At 43.4% G+C, this 15,407-nt stretch overlaps 1 protein-coding gene across 1 annotated transcript in view; it reads right to left on the reverse strand.

Annotated features, from left to right (window-relative positions):
- LOC124616792 (guanine nucleotide exchange factor subunit Rich) overlaps nt 1–15,407 on the reverse strand; it is a 292,166-nt gene that overhangs the window by 161,298 nt on the left and 115,461 nt on the right. The window contains exon 12 of the mRNA XM_047145207.1: nt 8,301–8,520. Within this exon, the coding sequence (XP_047001163.1) occupies nt 8,301–8,520 (220 nt within the window). The remainder of the gene's footprint in view (nt 1–8,300; nt 8,521–15,407) is intronic.

Raw genomic sequence — 15,407 nt, forward strand, 5'->3', positions numbered from 1 at the left:
GACCCCGAGCTGTATTCTGATAAGCCCCACTCCAGAGTGTGGCTTTCATTCAACGTTACAGTTGCATTCCAGTCCAAATTGCTGGTAAGAGTGGTCATGCACACGCACGTGTGTGTGTGTGTGTGTGTGTGTGTGTGTGTGTGTGTGTGTGTGTGAGAGAGAGAGAGAGAGAGAGAGAGAGGTGTGTACTGGCTTGTATGAATGTGTGTGTGTGTGTGTGTGTGTGTGTGTGTGTGTGTGTGTGTGTGTTTTCTTTTCTGAAGAAGGCTTTGGCAAAAAGTTAAGACATGTAACAGTCTCGTCACTTCATTGTGCCTGTCTGCAGCTCAAACTTTCATCTTTACAGTGAGTAGCAATCTACCATTTTTTAATTAAAATTTCAGGTGCAGAATGGATGGAGTTGCCCACCAATTAAACGTGAATTAATTTTGTGAGCCCAAAACTCACTGTTTTCTGTGCTACAGTCATGTTCAGTAAATATTATTGGCCGTTCATTTTTCTACTGCTCTATGAACACAACCACATCTTCAAATTTTTAGGATAATTTCTGAGAAATAATATTAAGATCATAAGACATCACTGAACGCAACTGCGCTAGATATGTTAAAATACTGATTTATTTATTTTAAGAGCAGCAAACATTAAGGGGTACAAAAGATGTTGAATTTAATTTTTTAGACAATCGGAAATATGTATTGTACAAGGTGGCAGCGAGTCAAGGAATGTTTTAGGCAAGTGATTAAAAAAAAATTTGAAGGTCCCAGTAAAATCTTCACAAGTTTTCTCCCTATGTGACAAGTTGCCTGCCTTCCAGAACACAGGCAGTTCTGTCCAGTTAAAGCTGCTGACAAGAGGTGCCCTCAGCCCTCTGATGAAGTCTGCTAGCAAATTCACACTATCGGCTTAGCCAACAGCGTTCATGAGAGCCAGTTAACGTGTGTGGACCCTTGGAGGGATCTGCAGAGCAGAATACAGTTGCTTCTCTCTCTTGTGATTGAGACCTGAGTAGAACAGACCTTTTACTTCAGAGGCAAAGCATCTGACTCTGCATCCCATGACCAGCCACCAACAGAACTGAACATAAAATACCTCCCTCCCATTGCAGACTTGATTTAGTTTGTTTTCTTGGACTGGTCTACACCCAGTAACTTGATACCCTGTGCCCACCCCATGTATCATGTACCCTGCAATATATTCTGTTTAATTGACTTAATTTTTTCTGTTGTTTAACGTCAGCCCAGGACACCACCTTGATGAGCCCTGATCACTTCACCTCCTGTACAATGCCATCCCTCTAACCGCAATTTTACATTGGTGTCAGAAGTGGGACGGGTCCCCATCATTCACTCCATAGGGCAGCAGTTTACTTTTGGTTCATGTTCGATGTTGTGTGGCCAGTCAGTAATCGCCATTGTTATTCTGTTGTGTGACAAGCCTAGGTACTGCAGTGCATCAGCCAGATGCTGTCTTCACACATTCCAGTGCCAGGGGCAAAGTCTATTGCGCTGCCTCAATGGCTGTCACAGCATGGCAAATGTGTGTTGAAGAATTAGAGTTGAGCAAACTAGTTAATATAATCTGCCTCTCTGAACATCATGTGACCACTGGTATAGATATGTTAAATCTTACAGGATTCAAGTTAGCTGCTTATTTCTGTAGAGAAAATATGGAGAAAGGAGGAGATGTCACATTTGTCAGAAACTGTTTTGATTTCAAGAATAATGATATTAATAAATTTTGCTCAGAGCAGCACTTAGAAGCTTATGCAACAGAAGCAGTACTTCATGATAAGACCTTTATAATAATAGGTATACACGTATAAACTTCAGGGAATTTTAACCTCTTCATAAAAAATCTGGAAGCTCTGCTGTCCCATCTCTTAGTGCAAAACAAGGAAATTGTGGTTGCTGGTGATGTTAATGTGGATTTATTGAAAAGCTCTGTCAGTAAACAATTATTGCAATCAGTAACACTATCATTCAATTTAGTTCTTACTGTGAACTTTGCAACTAGGATACCTAAATGCACTGAGACTGCTACTGATAACATCTTTGTAAACAAATATAGGGAAAAAAGTCATATTATACAAAACCAATAGTAAATGGGCTATCTGATGCAGTATCTTGTGATAAATGTTGAAACTTGTCAGGATAAAAAAAATCTATTAAATCTGAGTACAGGAGGGTAATGAATAAGCCAAAAATTGAGATATTCAGGAAATTACTCAAAGACATGAACTGGATAGATGTTTACAGCATTTCTGACTCAAATGGTAAATACAAAGCATTCATTAATAAAGTTACCTCTATTTTTGAAAACTGTTTTCCCCTCAAGGTAAATCAAATCACACGGAAGTCAAAAAATGAACTGTGGATTACACAAGGTATAAAGGTATCATGTGGAACAAAAAGGAGACTGTATCTCCTATCTAGGAACAGCTCTGATGTTAGAATTGTACTGTATTACAAACAATACAGCAAAGTATTGAAGCAAGTAATCCACAAACTGAAGCAGCTTTATTGTGAGTAAAAGAAAATTACATCAGGCAACAAAATAAAAACTGTATAGGATATCTTGAAGACAGAAGACAGGTGGGGCCAAAATCAAAGGGGAACAGATAACTATAAAAATAAATGAGACTTTGGTAACAAATGCATGTAGTGTTGCAAACCTCTTAAACAAGTACTTCATTTCTACTACTGACAGCTTGGGGTTATCAGGTTTGGTGAAAAGTGCAATGGAGTATCTGAGACCAGTCTTTAAAAATAGCTCGATTCTCCCAGAGAAGTATCATCCATCGTACGAAATCCTTAAAATCCAAATATTATAGTGGGTATGATAACATATCAATGAAGTTAATCAAAAAGTGCTCATGCGAGTTCAGTTCTATCTTAAGTTATTCGTGTAATCAACCTCTTATCAGTGGAACATTTCCAGACTGGCTAAAATATGCTTCAGTTAAGCCTCTTTACAAGAAGGGGGTTAAAGGAATACCATCAAACTATCTACCAATTTCACTTTTGCAGGTTCCTCAAAAATATTTGAAAAGGTTGTGTTCAAGCGTCTCCTTAAGCATCTGACTGCAAATATATATTGTCCAAGTCACAATTTGGACTTCTTAAGGATTCTGGTATAGAGAAAGCTGTTTACACTTACAGTGTGAATGTACCTAATTCATTAGATAATAAATTACAGGCTACTGGCATTTTCTGTGACCTGTCTAAAGCCTTTGACTGTATGAACCACAGCATTCTTTTAAGTAAATTACAATAATACAATGTCGCTGGCAATGCTGCAAAATGGTTTGAGTCTTATCCATCTAACAGGAAACAAAGGGTGTTGTTGCGAAATACCTATGCAGTAAGCAGTCAGTCTTCATCTGATTGGGAATTAATTACATGTGGTGTTCCTCAAGGTTCCCTCTTGGGTTCTAACGTTCTGATGACTTAAAGTGTGAGTGTGGATCTGGGTTATATCGTCTTATTCCCCCAAACCAACTCCCACTTCTTTACGAGGTGACTTACTCGGAATTTGCAACCACTCTTCTTTACTGAACAGCCAGCTGCTGGAAACCCTCTTGACTTCTTCTCCATCTAATAACGCTAGGTACAGGAATTTTTAGACTCTTACTTACGTAACAAGCAGACGTACAAACTTTACTTTTCATCAACTAACGATGTATTTGACCACCAAACACAATGAAAATTTCACTTTCCACATGAATATGTAACTTTCTGCATGTCTCTCATAGAGTTGTATGTTAGAAACAAATTGAGTTACAGTTAAAAGAAAGTTGGCTTGGATACCATGATCTTTTTGAACGTGAATCAGAAAATGAGCCTTGCCTCTAACAAGGTTGCATCAAGAGTCTACAAGAGTACTTTTTCAACCGTTCTTGTTTTAATAACAATAGTCAATGACACAATAAGTACAGAGTTGCATATAAACTCCATGGTTTTTCCTTACACACTCACTAAAACATCTATGGATTGCCCAACAAATACTTGTCGGTGCCGTCCAACCGCCGCGTGTACTTCTTCCCGCGACTGATTTGAAAACCTGCACACACAAACATGTGACGTGAAGTAGGTAGGATTCTACCATCCCACACTCATACCCAGAATATCATGTGTTCGAGATGGTAGAAGGCTGAGCAGTTCTAGAATTTACACAGAAATTTTTGAATCACTACAGGGTCCATTACTTTTTCTTGTGTACATTAATGACCTCTCATCTGTTACATTGCCAGATGCTAAGTTTGGTTTGTTTGCAGATGATACAAACATTTCAATAAGTAGCAAGTCAAGTACAGAAATATATCTAAAAACAAAGATGATGTGACTTACCAAACGAAAGCACTGGCATGTTGATAAACACACAAACAAACACAAACACACACACAAAATTCAAGCTTTCGCAACCAACAGTTGCTTCATCAGGAAAGAGGGAAGGAGAAAGAAAGATGAAAGGGTGTGGGTTTTAAGGGAGAGGGTAAGGAGTCATTCCAATCCTGGGAACGGAAAGACTTACCTTAGGGGGAAAAAAAGAACAGGTATACACACACACACACACACACACACACACACACACACACACACATATATATATATATACCCATCCGCACATACACAGACACAAGCAGACATTTGCAAAGGCAAAGAGTTTGGGCAGAGACGTCAGTCGAGGCGGAAGTACAGAGGCAAAGATGTTGATGAATAACAGGTGAGGTATGAGCAGCGGCAACTTGAAATTAGCGGAGGTTTAGGCCTGGTGGGTAATGTGAAGAGAGGATATACTGAAGGGCAAGTTCCCATCTCTGGAGTTCCGACAGGTTGGTGTTAGTGGGAAGTATCCAGATAACCCGGACGGTATAACACTGTGCCAAGATGTGCTGGTCGTGTACCAAGGCATGTTTAGCCACAGGGTGATCCTCATTACCAACAAACACTGTCTGCCTGTGTCCATTCATGCGAATGGACAGTTTGTTGCTGGTCATTCCCATATAGAAAGCTTCACAATGTAGGCAGGTCAGTTGGTAAATCACGTGGGTGCTTTCACACATGGCTCTGCCTTTGATCATGTACACCTTCCGGGTGACAGGACTGGAGTAGGTGGTGGTGGGAGGGTGCATGGGACAGGTTTTACACTGGGGGCGGTTACAAGGATAGGAGTCAGAGGGTAGGGAAGGTGGTTTGGGGATTTCATAGGGATGAACCAAGAGGTTACGAAGGTTAGGTGAACGGCGGAAAGACACTCTTGGTGGAGTGGGGAGGATTTCATGAAGGATGGATCTCATTTCAGGGCAGGATTTGAGGAAGTCGTATCCCTGCTGGAGAGCCACATTCAGAGTCTGATCCAGTCTCGGAAAGTGTGCTGTCACAAGTGTGGCACTTTTGGGGTTCTTCTGTGGAAGGTTCTGGGTTTGAGGGGATGAGGAAGTTGCTCTGGATATTTGCTTCTGTACCAGGTCAGGAGGGTAGTTGCGGGATGCAAAATCTGTTTTCAGGTTGTTGGTGTAATGGTTCAGGGATTCCAGACTGGAGCAGATTCGTTTGCTATGAAGACCTAGGCTGTAGGGAAGGGACCATTTGATATGGAATGGGTGGCAGCTGTCGTAATGGAGGTACTGTTGCTTGTTGGTGGGTTTGATGTGGATGGATGTGTGAAGCTGGCCATTGGATAGATGGAGGTCAACGTCAAGGAAAGTGGCATGGGATTTGGAGTAGAACCAGGTGAATCTGATGGAACCAAAGGAGTTGAGGTTGGAGAGGAAATTCTGGAGTTCTTCTTCACTGTGAGGCCAGATCATGAAGATGTCATCAATCAATCTGTACCAAACTTTGGGTTGGCAGGCCTGGGTAAGCGACCCATAAATAGGTTGGCGCTCGAGGGGGCCATCGTGGTACCCATGGCTGTTCCCTTTAATTGTTGGTATGTCTGGCCTTCGAAAGCGAAGAAGTTGTGAGTCAGGATGAAGCTGGCTAAGGTAATGAGGAAAGAGGTTTTAGGTAGGGTGGCAGGTGATCGGCGTGAAAGGAAGTGCTCCATCGCAGCGAGGCCCTGGACGTGAGAAATATTTTTGTATAAGGAAGTGGCATCAATGGTTACAATGATGGTTTCCGGGGGTAACAGATTGGGTAAGCATTCCAGGCATTCGAGAAAGTTGTTGGTGTCTTTGATGAAGGATGGGAGACTGCATGTGATGGGTTGAAGGTGTTGATCTACATAGGCAGAGATACGTTCTGTGGGGGCTTGGTAACCAGCTACAATGGGGCAGCCGGGATGATTGGGTTTGTGAATTTTAGGAAGAAGGTAGAAGGTAGGGGTGCGGGGTGTCGGTGGGGTCAGGAGGTTGATGGAGTCAGGTGAGAGGTTTTGTAGGGTGCTTAAGGTTCTGAGGATTCCTTGAAGCTCCGCCTGGACATCAGGAATGGGATTACCTTGGCAAACTTTATATGTAGTGTTGTCTGAAAGCTGACGCAGTCCCTCAGCCACATACTCTCGACGATCAAGTACCACAGTCGTGGAACCCTTGTCCGCCGGAAGAATGACGATGGATCGGTCAGCCTTCAGCTCACAGATAGCCTGGGCTTCAGCAGTGGTGACGTTGGGAGTAGGATTAAGGTTTTTTAAGAAGGATTGAGAGGCAAGGCTGGAAGTCAGAAATTCCTGGAAGTTTTGGAGAGGGTGATTTTGAGGAAGAGGAGGTGGGTCCCGCTGTGACGGAGGATGGAACTGTTCCAGGCAGGGTTCAATTTGGATAGTGTCTTGGGGAGTTGGATCATTAGGAGTAGGATTAGGATCATTTTTCTTCATGGCAAAGTGATATTTCCAGCAGAGAGTACGAGTGTAGGACAGTTGGAGTGTTGGACAGCTGACACCAACCTATCAGAGCTCTGGAGATGGGAACTTGCCCTTCAATATATTCTCGCTTCCCGTTACCCACCAGGTCTCAACCTCCACTAATTTCAAGTTGCCGCCGCTCATACCTCACCTGTCATTCAACAACATCTTTTCCTCTGTACTTCCGCATTGACTGACATCTCTGCCCAAATTCTTTGCCTTTACAAATGTCTGCTTGTGTCTGTGTATGTGCGGATGGATGGATGTGTGTGTGTGTGTGTGTGTGTGTGTGTGTGTGTGTGTGTGTGCGAGCGCGAGAGTGTATACCTGTCCTTTTTTCCCCCCAAGGTAAGTTCTTCCGCTCCCGGGATTGGAATGACTCCTTACCCTCTCCCTTAAAACCCACACCCTTTCGTCTTTCCCTCTCCTTCCCTCTTTCCTGATAAAGCAACAGTTGGTTGTGAAAGCTTGAATTTTGTGTGTGTGTTTGTGTTTGTTTGTGTGTCTATCAACATGCCAGCGCTTTCGTTTGGTAAGTCACGTCATCTTTGTTTTTAGATATATTTTTCTCACGTGGAATGTTTCCCTCTATTATATTCAAGTCAAGTACAGATTTAGAAATAGCTGCTACTCAAATTTTCACTGACATTAATAAGTGGTTTAAAGCTCATTCACTGTCATTAAGCTTTGAGAATACCCACTATATGTAGTTCAGAACCTGTGAGAGAGTTCTTCAGGCATGTGTACAAAATATGAAGATATGCAGATCGAAGAGGTTGACAGTGTTAAATTTCTGGGATTACTACTCGACAATAAATTCAGTTGGGAAGGGCATACCACAGAATTGCTTAAGCGCCTAAACAAGTCTGTATTTGCCGTGAAAATGATGTCAGATGTTGGAGATATAAATATAAAAAAAACTTGCATACTCTGCTTATTTTCATTCTATTATGTCATATGGGATCATATTCTGGGGCAATCATCAAACCGAACAAAAGTTTTTAGGGTGCAAAAGTGTGTGCTAAGAATCATTTGTGATGTAAATTGAAGATCATCATGTAGAAACCTGTTCAAGGAACTTAGTAATCTAACCAGTGCTTCTTAGTATATTTATTCGTTAATGAAATTTGTTGCAAGTAATACATCTCTACTTCCAACCAATAGCTCAATACATAATATCAATACTAATTACATAACTACTAGCACCACAAAAAAGTCAGATAGATACCTTAATATCATTAATTCTGGAAGAGGAAATTAACACTTACTTCAACATAAATGATATAAATTGCTTCTACAAATGAAACAACATGCAGTGATGATATAAGTTATGATACTGGGGATCAATACAACTTCCTTAACGTAACTGATGTAAAATAAATCAACTCATGTGAATTAGAGGTGACTTTTATGCTCTTATGATTAATATATGGTGTAGTTTCCACATGAATTCTTACCTAGAGGATAAATTCGAAGCTGAAATGGTAACATAATTCTTTTTGACATGAACGTATGAGATTTGTCACCATCTTTTGGGAACAATGGTAACCAAACTCTCATGCCATGTGAACCACAAAACAACCACAGAGCTTCTGTTAGGTGAGGTTTTTCTCTTCGAGATTTCCTAGGTACCCAGACATTTTCAACACAGGATGCCAAAACTGTTGGAGGCTGAAACTAGGGGAAAAAATTAAATCTTAATAATATCATTAACTCTTAACATTAACCAAAAAACTGACTATGTCTAGTATAAATTAGTATGTTCCATCCACAAACTGGCATTCTTCATGAATAAATCCTAAGAATATTTTGTTAAATAACTGTTCATCACAAGACAACAATTAACACTACTACTTGGAAAAGGGGTCAGGGCACAAAAATTAAGTGAATAACTAGTTACACTGTGTTCACAAATGCGATAATTATGGCAATAATAAATTTGAAAAATCCATTCATTTGCTCGAGTTTCAATGTTAGTAATAAATTAACAATTGCATTTTGTATGTTAACCGGGGACCTAGAAACGACGGAGAGGCTCCGTCCCCACTGCAGCCGCAGTGGTCCACAACCCCACGACGACTACCGCAGTCCACTACACCCCTCTGCCGCCCCACACCGAACCCAGGGTTATTGTGCAGTTCGGCCCCCTATAGATATACATGACCACAACACCAGGTCCAAACAGACTTACTACCAACAAAGAACAAGATTAAAAATGACAGACCAGAGCCGATACACTAATGGACTGTATGGTATCATAAACTGCCCGAGTCCATGAAAAACAGTAATAAAAAGCAATTCAAATCAAAACTAAAGGAATTCTTTATTGAAAGGTGTCTCTATTCACTCAAAGAATTTTAAATGGTTAAATTTAAGAGCTGTAAAATAATGCATAAAAAATTGGCTTTATTAATATGTGTAGGACGTAATGTATTTTGACAAGCATCAATTTACTGTTTAATTACTACCTGTAAGGCTAAGATCTAGATGTATTTTATGTTTGTAACTACACTTGGCATTTGCAAAAGCTATCATATTGATGACTCCACACAAAAAAATCTAAATAAATAAATAAAATAAAATTAACCTAATTGGCACAAAATTTCAAAAAGCAATGCTCATGTGAAAGTGAAATACAACCTGCATCTTTCACAAATGGCATGAAGACAACCACAGTAGAGGTAATGAAGTTAATCTGATCGGACTAGACTTACAAAAAACTTGTTACACTTATGCCAACTAAAGAAACTTTACAGTGATATCCGAGAGATTTGGTACATGACCTGAAAACTTCACGATTGTCATAATGCTGAATTTTGCCTCAGGCATTAATTAACAAAAATATTATAATATCCTGGTCTCGGAAACTGACATACAGTCGGGAGAGCAGTGTGCTGACCAAATGCCCCTCCACTTCTGCATCCAGTGATGCCTATGGGCTGAGGATGACACGGCGGCTGGTCGGTACGAATTGGCATGTTCGGGAGGAGTTAAGTGGTTTTTTTTAAAGAACATCAGGACAAACTGAGCGATGTTTCAGGTAAGAGGTGTAGTGTAACATAAGATTTCCTGGAATAACATGTACCATTATTCTCCTCTTAGGCCAACGAAAGATGATCGTGTGAGTTGAAAACGTTCTTGCTAGCTATTAGTAGCAGATGCATACTGTGTTCACACTTTTTGGGTTGATGTGCAGACAGTAAGGAAGAAAGCTACATAAGAAGTTACATACTAACCTACTGAAATCTTCAACTCATAATTTCGAAAGTACAAATATCCAAGTTTCTAATACACGGCATGATGTCAAGGCTTCAGATCATTGTGAAGAATTTACTGAAGTAAATACTATGTATTGATAGCAACAATACCACGATGTAGGTGCAAGTTCATAAGTTGGCTCTACGAGACACCGACGACAGCCCCCTCTAGCCAGCGTAGTGGAGGTCTACGAGTGTCGCTCCAGATTCGGCCCATTTGATTCCGACGAGACGACCTAGCAACACTGTTTCTACTTCATAGGGGTCATTACTGACTTTGTTACTTCAATGATAGTTTGTCGTACTACTAGTGGCTATTAACGTTGATGCCTATCCAGTCGCACCTACAGGCTCTTCAGTGTAAAGTTACATATGTAATTGACTAATAATTGAATGTACTTTCACGTAAAAGCTGTACTGAGAATCTTACCTCACCTGCTCCTGCTCACTTCCTACATTCGGTCTCCCCATTTAGTTTACAGGAGCAGACGCACGTGCCACCTTCCAGGCGGGATACAAAAGCTGGCGACGAGGTTTCCCCTTACCTCTCCTATCATTGCATTTTTGGCTCGGTACTGCCCATGTGACCGTGTGAGTGTATGGCTGCTTTCCCCAGTCGCTATAAGACCTTCATTTGTGTAAACCATGGTTTCACCACAGGAACAGGCTTTGCTGTCCGATCTCGTACATTTTCAGGCTCAGCAAATGACGCAGCTGCTTGCTGCCATAAATGGACTGGTCACACTAAAAACTGCAGCTCCTACGTTGCCTCCGATGCCACCCGCCTGTACCGACGCTGTACCAACGCCGTCGCCGACGGCGCCGCCATTTCGTGCCTTCAATCCTGACATTGAACGCTGGCCAGAATACATTGCCCAGCTCAAGGCACACTTCGCAGCATACAAAATACCATGTACAGAGCGGCTTGCCTTTTTCATTGCCAACGTGGGTGCTGTGTTATACCATGTGCTCGTCAAGTTGTTTCCCACCACTCGCTCAGAAACTAAAATGTATGATGAAGTGATTGATGCTTTGAACTCCCTCTTCCGCGATAGTGTAAATGTTGTAGCCGCACGCTACAAATCCTTTCGCCTCCGGCGTGGCCCTGCTCAGTCGAATAAATCTTGGTTAGCGGACCTTCAGGGACTAACTTCTGATTGTAACTTTAATTTCTCGTGTGGATTATTATATGCGGATATAATGATTAGACACAGAATGTGGCAGATCACAGCGAGCAAATCCTCGAATTTAAAAACCAGTCTTTGCAGGAAGTAGTGGACATGCTAGACAGACAAGATACATTAGACATGGCTACTTCCACATTCAACATGACACTGTGTGTGTGTACTGTTATCGCGGCACAACACGTGCCCTTCCGCCTGGCTCCAGCACGGCCAGCCACGCCGCACCGCTCACGCGCACATAAACAAATTTCACTCCTGGCACCTACTAAGAAACCGAAATCATGTCCGAACTGCTTTTATGCCCACCCACGGGACAATTGCCCATCCCGTCAAGCACAGTGTTATTTTAGTAATAAGAAAGGACACATGCAAGCTGTGTGTAGTAAGGGAAACTCTAATTCACAACTTGTCTCTCGTTCATGTGACTCGCATGGGTGTCACCGCAACGGCAACCGCCATGGTCACGATTCACATCAGCCTATCGACGTTAATGCCATTTATTCAAAGCCTTCTGCTTCACATGCATCAACAGCTCATCATGTGGATCAAGTTTTGCTAGACACTTCCTCTCGCATTGAGTGTAATGCGAGGAAACTTTTTGTCACTTTGTACATTAGTGGACGTTCTGTTCGCATGCAGCTGGACACTGGTGCGTCGGTTTCTTTACTGAACAAATCAACATATGACTTGCTTGGTTCGTCCCCGCTTCATCGTTCACATTCCACGTTGACTGCATCTACTGGACAGGAAATCTCAGTGCTCGGCGTGTGTAGTTTGCAAGCCACGTATGGTACAATGACCCGTACAGTGTTTTTCCATGTGCTCCACTCTAGTGATGCTACGAACATTTTTGGCATGGACGCATTTGAACTTTTTGGCCTCGCAATTCAGGACAATGTACCTTGCATCAACGCTAGTGACCATGGAGACAGTGTTGCCGCACTGTGCGATGATTTTGCTGAACTCTTTTCTGATGGTCTTGGTTGTGCCACAGACTTTGCAGCGCATGTTGTACTTAAAGACAATGCCATGCCTGTTTTCCGGTGCGCACGCCTCGTACCGCATGCACTGCGTCACACCGTAGCTGCTGAACTTAAGCATTTGCAAGAAGTGGTGTCATTGAACCTGTTTCTACCTCGCCATAGGCTTCACCTATAGTTTGTGTGAAGAAACCAAACGGTCATCTCCGTATTTGTGCTGACTTTAAGTCTACAGTAAATCCCCAGACAGTGGTAGCTACACTGCATTTAGGAGTGTCCTGAAGACATTTTCGATAAGCTGGGTGAGGGAAAATTATTTTCCACGATTGACTTGCGGGACACATACTTTCAGATTCCACTCGACGAACAGTCTCAGCGCTATTTTGTGATCAACACCCACCTTGGATTGTTCAAGTTTCGCCGCCTTCCGTTCAGTTGTGCTTCGGCTCCTGCTATTTTTCAGTCTTACTTGCAGCAGTTGTGTGCCACTGTCCCTGGCTGCTCTAATTATCTGAATGATATAGTTGTATCAGGTCGCATCCCTGACGAACATTTGCAGAATTTGCACGCCTTATCTACTGTACTTTTGCAGGCAAGACTAAAGTGTAACAGAGACCAGTTGAAAATTTTTCAAACTGAAATTCAGTATTTAGGACATATGATTAACGGACAGGGTGTCCACCATCGCCATCACATCTCAGTGAGATTACAGACTTGCCAGCACCCAGGAATTTGTAAGAACTTCAGTCTGTGTTGGGTAAAATCACTTATTATATTCGGTTTATACCAAATGCGGCACAGATTGCAGCGCCATTGCATCGCCTTCGACGTAAGAACGTTCATTTTGTTTGGTCTTCAGAATGTGTCACTGCTTTCCACAAGCTCAAATCTGCTTTGTTGAGTGATCGCTGTTTGATTCCTTTTGATCGCACCAAACCGGTTGTTTTGGCTGTCGATGCATCTTCTCACGACATCAGAGAGGTTCTCTCGCACCGCATTAATTCTGTCGATCGCCTGATCGCTTTTGCATCTAAGTTGCTCAATTCTGCCCTGCAAAACTATTCTCAAATCAAGAAAGATGCTATAGCAATTGTATATGGCGTAACTAACTTTCATGATTTTTTTGTATGGTCGAAAGTTCTATTTGGTCACCGAGCACAAGCCTTTGATGTCGTCGTTCCACCGGTCAAAGCCAATTCCGGCCCGTACTGCACAAAAGTTGCACCGTTGGTCCTTGTTTTTGTCTAACTACAATTGCGAAATTTTGTTTTGGCTTACGGCCCAGCATGGCAATGCTGATGCTTTGTCTCGTCTACCTATTGGTCGTGACGAAGTGTTTGATTCTTCCGAATTGTCCTGCATGTTTATTGATTCGCAAGATAAGGACTTAGCTGATGGTTTTCCAGTGGATTTTCGTCACATTGCTTCTGCGACAGCCGCCGATGCTTCTTTGCAGATTCTTTTGCAGTATATTCACACTCAATGGCCTCCATCTGCTACACAGATTTGAGATCCCCCTGTACGGCATTACTTCGTGCAACATCACAACTTGTCTGTACACCATGGTGTTATCTTGTTACGAACTGACAATGATCAGTCTCATGTGGTTGTACCTCATTCGTTGCAGCCAGAAATCATCATATTGCTGCACACTTGTCATTGGAGTATAGTGTGGATGAAGCAATTAACGCGTCATCGCTGCACTTGAGTCAGCATTGATAAACAAATTGAGAACTTGCTTGCTAATTGTCGCTCTTGCGCGGAACATCAGTCTGCTCCCCGCAAGCGCTTCTTTGCGTGACCGACTCCTACTGCGCCCTGGCTACACGTTCATATTCATTTTGCGGGTCCTATCTGGGACACCCACTGGTTGTTGTACCTACGTCTTCTACTACTTCTGCCAGTACTATTCGGGCTTTGACATCTATTTTTTGCATTGAGGGCCTTCCTGAAGTTACTGTCTCGGACAATAGCCCCCAATTTGTGTCCTCAAAGTTTGAAGCGTTCTGTGTTGCTAATGGCATTCACCATCTGACCTCGGCCCCGTTCCACTCCCAGTTGAACGGTGAGGCTGAACGCTTTGTGCGTACGTTTAAGTCGCAGATGAGCAAGTTGCGCTCCATGCACTCTCGTGAACACACTTTCCCCAGCGGAATTGCTAAATGGCCACACCCATCGGTCGCTCCTGTAGCTACAGCACCCGCCACCGCGCGCTCCCACTCCTTCGCCTCGTTCTGGCTTGGCGCCGCATGATTTGGTGTTCTATAGCATTTTCTCTGGCAGGCAGTGCTGGGAGCAAGGGCGCATTCTTTGCCAGCTTGGCCGCACCTAATTTGTCATTTCTGGTCCTTCCGGCACTGTCAAGCGACACCGGAACCAGATCCGTTTGTGCTGTCCTCTGTTTTCTGCCGCTGGTTGTTTTCCGGCAGAATTGGAGGCTTCGCAGCTTCTGCTGCGTCAGCCCACGACTCCACTAATGGCACCTCCACCGCTCGTGCCTCTGCCGCGGGCATGCCTGCCATCGTCACCCCAGCCGGTACAGTCACCTGCACCGAACAGGCGCCTCTCGCCGCCACCACGGCCCCACCTCCGGCTGCTGTCGCCACCACCACCGTGTTCATCCGCTGTGCCAGAACCGATGGACACAGGCTGCCATCACATCGGCGCCGCCGTCGCCCATTGAGGTCATTGCTCCGCCTCCTCATCCAAGCATACCCAGTGCAGGTGCGCAGCCTGGGGAGGTTTTACACGGGCGTTTTCCTCACCTCCTTGTGAGCAATTCGGGCTCGCGGGTGGAAAGCGCCCCGGCAGTTCTGCTGTCCGCCCCCTCAGCTCCGCCACCTGTGGGTCCCTCCACCCGCCGTCGGAAGCCATACTCAACGACGGTGCATCATTTCAGGGAGGAGGGATGTGGTTTCGATAGCAATGATACCACGGCATATGTACAAATTCATAAGTTGGCACTACGAGACACCGACGACAGTGCCCTCTAGCTGGCGCTGTGGAGCTCTACGAGCGTCGCTCCAGATTCAGCCCATTTGATTCCGAGGAGGCCATTACTGACTTTGTTACTTCAATGATAGTTTGTCCTCCTACTAGTGGCTATTAACGTTGATGCCTATCCAGTCGCATCTACGGACTCT

Source organism: Schistocerca americana, chromosome 5 (assembly GCF_021461395.2).
Source record: "Schistocerca americana isolate TAMUIC-IGC-003095 chromosome 5, iqSchAmer2.1, whole genome shotgun sequence".
In the NCBI taxonomy this organism is placed as follows: Eukaryota; Metazoa; Arthropoda; class Insecta; order Orthoptera; family Acrididae; genus Schistocerca; species Schistocerca americana.